At 35.1% G+C, this 5964-nt stretch overlaps 1 protein-coding gene across 1 annotated transcript; it reads right to left on the bottom strand.

The window, feature by feature from the left end:
* Window positions 1-228: 228 nt before the first annotated feature.
* LOC129779598 (tigger transposable element-derived protein 1-like) lies at window positions 229-5139 on the bottom strand. Its single transcript, XM_055787165.1, has 2 exons — window positions 3500-5139; window positions 229-3448 (listed from the first exon to the last, which is right to left on the bottom strand). The coding sequence occupies exons 1-2, from the start codon at window positions 5088-5090 to the stop codon at window positions 3327-3329; spliced, it is 1713 nt and encodes a 570-aa protein (XP_055643140.1). The 5' UTR covers window positions 5091-5139; the 3' UTR covers window positions 229-3326.
* Between the last annotated feature and the right edge of the window lie 825 nt (window positions 5140-5964).

Genomic DNA, 5964 nt, shown 5'->3' with positions numbered 1-5964 from the left:
GGAGCCAAATTCATTTTTTCTATGTTTGTCTCCTGGGAATTGAGTTAAATAACTGTGGTTTGCTCGAGGTTAACACGGTATATCTGAGGGATAAGATTTAGTATTCTCGTGATAACGTTGTCGCAATCTTGGCGAAATTGGTACCTGATTCTGGGTTCGATTTCAGCTAGCGTTGAAACGATTTTGGTAACCGAATGGAAAAAGAATAAACAACAATAATGTAAGTAATGTGAGCTTGATCCCCTTTTTTTGTTTCGGATGTATTTCAGCGAAATTTTATATGTTTCAACACAAATTTAATATGAAATATCTTTTGTAAATTTTACTCAAAAGACTCCAAGCGATATGAATTCAAAAAAAATTTCAAGAGATGTCAAACACCAATCTAAAAAATGTGAAAGATATGTCCCCGTTTTTTATTTTTATTTATGACACTCAGCCTTTGGCTAGTTCGTCATTTGGACCAACGTCCTTACTGTTTTTTTAATTAAATCGTTTATTTTTACAGGCTCAGTTGCATAAGTTTAAAGGAGCCAAATTCATCACTATATTTTAACTAGAATATATTAACATGTTTCCTTAATTCTATGGTTAATAAAATAGGAAACCGATTACTCGCGGTCGACTCGAGTTTAGAAGGGTGACACATTTTCATTAGGAAAAGGATGGGATGTAAGGACATTTTAACAATGTTCACATTCATACATTCATACATTCTCATTCACACTCACACTTCACACTCAATTCTTGAAAACTATCCTTACATCTAAAATGTATTGCGTCCTTACTTGATTTCCGTAGAAAGCAATGATCGAAAATTCTCCTCTGGTGACATATTTGTTGGAGGGGAAAATGTTATGATTGTTAAATAGGAATTTATTTGTTCATTTAGGAAAAACCAGTTCTACATTTTCTTTTTTTGCGCTATTTGCTTTCCCAGATTAAACGTGGGCGTTAAGTGTTAAATTTACTCACAGTACCGGACAGAAGTATGTAACATCGTATATTTTTTGACTGTCACTTTACAATATGTCAAAAGATTTGTCGGATATTTTGATCAATGGTTGAATAAGTATTCGAAATTCATTTGTGTAATTTTGAAAATAATCTATTGAACGAATGAGAGATACCACTTTTAAGCAATGTAATTCCTTTTGAAAAGCCTAATTTGAAAATTGAGTTACTTGAAGCACCCTTAACCATATGTGGTGAAGTTTTTTGCCGTAGTAATCGAGATGGTTTGTTTCAAATGTTTGTATAGAAATAAATACAGTTTCGAGGGTTCAAGTTTTTTTTTTACTATTCTGGAGAAAAGGATGCTATCTATTTGCGTCCGATCTTAGCGATTGTTCTTCATCTACCAGTAAAAATATGTATATTCGTGATTCACAAAGGCTATTTACTTTTTCCAAAGAAAGACTGCCCCAATCGGACATAAGACAACCTAATATTTCTCCACGGTGAAAAAGTTCAAACGCTTTTTGCTTTTTTCTGAACTGAATTTGTTCATGCATATTATAGCATTTCATAGAAGCAGATATCATTTACTACGACTCAAAAGATAGACACATTTGGTTGATGGAGCTCAAAGTACTGTTTTGTCTCAAATTCCGAACACTTAATTTTCAAATGTAAATTTACTAAACTTTAATGTTATAAATAATAGAATAATGAAAGCCTTGACATTGTTTGAGGTATTGGCTACATTCAAATAACATTTACAGGTATCGATACAGCTTATAATTCATAAGACTAAGCATTTGCAAAAAATGTGTCGAAACCAATAACACATTGTTTGCGTTAGCAAATTCCGCAGTTTTTCAGTTTTTGTAGTTGTATAACTATTTTGTATGCTGTTTTCATGTTAAGTGCTATAAAAGGTATGGATCTACTAGAAATCTTTTATGCAGACATCTTCTTTAAAATTAGTATTAAAGTAGTGATCGGAATTTGAATCAAGTTTCGACGCATGATTCATATTCCGAACTGTAGTTTGGATACTCTATTTTCAGGCAAATACAGCAATAGTCCACAAATTAGGATGCAAGTACAGTCCAATTGTGGAGCAACTGATGTAAAGATGTTTGTAAGCTCCGTTCTTGTAGCACATAGTTCGCAGGCGCAATCCAACGAAAGCAAAATGAATTTTCTTGGTCAGGTTTTCAACTAAAACCACAATAATGAAACCGGATTTCTGAAGTAATATATTCACTCTATTATATACAGAGTCGATTATATACTGACACGATTATCTATGGTTCGATTATATACAATTTTGGACTATAATACACTCAGTTTGAAAAAAAAGTCTTATATCTCAAATAGCCTTTTTTCAAGAAAGAAAAAAAGTAATATTTCAAAGTTAAGGTGAAAGTTTATTGGATATTATAAGTACAATGGAGTAAAAACCGTGGTAATTAGGAAATTCTAATTGAAGACTCACCAGGAATTGTTTAAAATGATATTGCTGCGGAATAAGAAAATATAGGAGCTAGATGTCGAAGAACAAATTATAGAGCGTTCAGAAAGCTTCAATTAAATTTCAAGAAACAATCAAGTTTATTATGCATTTTTTTTTTTTGATAAAATTAATAACAAATTAAAAACTTTAGAGTTTTTGTCGCTCTAATTGTTGATAAAATTTACCAATTTAGATGTTTCATATAAAATACAAAATATAGAAACATAGAGTAACATTTTTTCTCATTTTTCGAACAGTACAACCAATTTTGCCAAGTTTTCGTAACTATTGATTGTACTTGTTTTTTATAGTTTATATGGTTGCGTGACCAAGGGCACTATATTTTAAATATTTTTTTCTTGAAAGCTTCTTCTTTCTAGAAAAAAGTTATTTATAGAAAAAGAGAAAAATCTGATTTTTCGGACCATCGGCAAACTCATAACTCGAAAACGATAAAAATCACATTTCTGATTTTCGATTATCTTGTGTGGAAAAACCAGAACTTTCAAGAAACATAAAAAAATATAGCGTCCTTGGATCATGTAAACTATAAGCAAACAAATACAATCAATAATTACGAAAACAAAATCCAACTGTTTTGCTAGTATAACATTTTTTCAAGAAAGACTAGCTAATTGGCTTTAATTTGATATATCGATCATGTGAAGCGGTCCAGTAGTTCGAAAGTAATTTTTTCAAATTGCATTTTTGCAATTTGAAAAAATTACAATACAAACAAATGTTTTCGGAATTTAGACAAATTTAATTAAACATATTTTTAGTTTTTTACCATGATATTTTTACCAATGTATTCATAAATCAATTTTATTGTAGTCAAGTGGAAAAAAGAATTTCTTTTATTGATCTAATCACTATCATTAGCAACACGTGGATGTTTGCGGTTAGATGATGTGGCGATATCTTCCTCATCCGAAGAAATCGGACGAGATCGTCTGCGTTCCAATGGTAAGCTGAAATCCTCGTCATCTGTAAAGATATTATTAAAATACTTTTCACTTTAAACATCAATGTCACTACCTTCATCGATAACTGTTGGCTGTGTTTTTTCGTTCAATCTATTGTAGCGAAGCATACACAGTTTCAAATCATTCCGAAATGAAACGGCTCTCTCAACACAAGGATCCTTTTCCATAAAATGTTTTACGAGGGTATCCGCTAATTTATTCCCGTCTTCGATATCACATGGCTTGATATCCCGGTCTTCATCGTCCTCTAAAGGCTCCGATGTGACTAAACTCTGCATCAGTTCATCATCTTCAATTTCGGTGTCTTCAAGAAGCTCTTCAACGTCTCTACTATCCATATCTTTGAATCCTTTCCCTCCAATTGCATGTGCCAGAATGAGAATTTCTGATTCTTCCACATTTGAAGGGTCTGTTGAACCAGCTTTCACGCATTCTGGCCATAGTGGCTTCCAGCACGAATTCAATGTTTTAGATTTCATAGAAGACAGAGCCTTTCCTATGAACGTCAGAGCGTCTCTTATCTTAAATTCTTTCCACGCTTGAATTACCGTCATCGTTTCATCGCTTTCAAGCTTTTCGAGGATGTACCGAAGACATTGTTTAATGTACAACTTCTTGAAAGCAGCAATTATTCCTTGATCTTGAGGCTGTAACAAAGAAGTTGTATTCGGTGGAAGAAACACAACTTGAACGTTTGGGTGCTTGATAACTAGGTGTCCTGGAGCGTTATCCAAAATCAAAAGCACGTGGAACTCCAAACCTTTTCCTTCCAAGTATGTTTTCACTTCCGGAATAAACATATCGTAAAACCATTCCTCAAAAACGGCTTTTGTGACCCACGCTTTAGTGTTAGCTTTCCAGTGCACTGGCAGTTTGTTGAAATCAGCCCCCTTCAACGAGCGGGGCGTCATAGCACGATTGATCAATAGCGGTTTCAACATAAGGTCGCCTGAAGCATTACTGCAAAATAACAGGGTAACCCTGTCTTTGGCCGCTTTGAAACCACTGGCATATTGCTCCTGCTGCGTAATGTAGGTACGAGACGGCATTCTTTTCCAAAAAAGACCCGTTTCATCTCCATTGAACACTTGGTCACCATGATACGCACCTTCTTTTATGATCTTAGCGAGCTTTGGAGGAAAACTATTTGCAGCCGAAACATCGGCCGATGCGGATTCACCCTTGATTTTAACGTTGCGAATGGAATTACTACGTATAAAGTTATAAAACCATCCCTTACTCGCGGTAAAGTCTTTCTTTTTACTTGAAGACGGCTCATTCTTCTCTAACCAAAGGTAAAGGCTCAAAGCTTTCTCCCTTATTAATTCCTGATCCAAGGGTATTTTCTTCTGCGCGTGATCTTCGATCCACATATGAAGTGCCTTTTCCATCTTGACCATCAATGGATCTCGTGTATATGATGAGGATTTTGTTGCATAGATAGTGCCCTGAGCTGCTGTCTGTCTGATGCTATCTTGATTCTTTTTAATTGTACGCACAGTCGATTCGTTGATTTTTAAATTCCTGCCGACGTTTGCAACAGATTTCCCATCTTGAAGGGCATCCAAAATATTGAGCTTCATTTCCAAAGAAAGAGACACTCTTGATCTGTTTTTTTTGAAGGCGGTTTTTTGCGAAGCCATTTTAGAGTATGCCTTTAATCAAAAATTTTGAATACTGCTGACGTCTTCAGCTAACTGTTGAAAAGCGGAACTGCACACGATTACCCCCAAGGTTGGGTAACTCGCTGGGAACTGGCCGAACTCGACCGAACACAAACTGGCTAGACTCTACAACCACCACGGTTCAGGAACTGCACTTTCACTTTAACTTTCACTGCAAGGTTAAATCACGAATAACTTCTTAATGCGATTTCATCCTTTTATATGTGTTCAGTTCCACACCGAACGAACTGAAGCGACAGCATCTAGCAGCACACATAATTTGCACACGACCCCACAAACCACGAGTACCCCTCCCACAGCGCAACTATGAGCTAGCCATCACCAACACACGCTGTGCCCGACTGCATAAAAATAAAATTGGTTCACTCCGACTGAACGGATCAGTGAAAAATGCAGTGTGAATGATCGCAAAATATACTATTTCAGAGTGCGATTTAGGCTGTAACGATGACAATGAGTTCAAATTTGACGATATATTGACGAATACTGTTCGGAATTGTTCAGTCATAGTGAACCAACTCTCAAAAAATACATCATTTAGTTCAGTCAGAGCGGACTTTGTACGTATAGGCAGCCAAATAACAGCCTTTTTTGGCATGATACTTGATGTTTTTTTACAACTATCATACATCACAGTATTGGCAGAGAGTAGCTCAAACTTCTGAGAACAATATTGAACGAAAAAATTAAATGCTTTGTAAATTGCAGAGCATTAAACTTTATGTTCGTTTTCTCGAAATCATAAAAATGTCACATGGCCCGGTCTGACTTAACACCGACCATATAACAGATAGGTATGCTTTTAGAACAATTCAATGTAGCCAATACATAT

Source organism: Toxorhynchites rutilus, chromosome 3 (genome assembly GCF_029784135.1).
Source record: "Toxorhynchites rutilus septentrionalis strain SRP chromosome 3, ASM2978413v1, whole genome shotgun sequence".
Classification (NCBI taxonomy): domain Eukaryota; kingdom Metazoa; phylum Arthropoda; class Insecta; order Diptera; family Culicidae; genus Toxorhynchites; species Toxorhynchites rutilus.
Note: the sequence above shows the minus strand (reverse complement) of the source record. Positions and strands in the feature narration are given on the sequence as shown.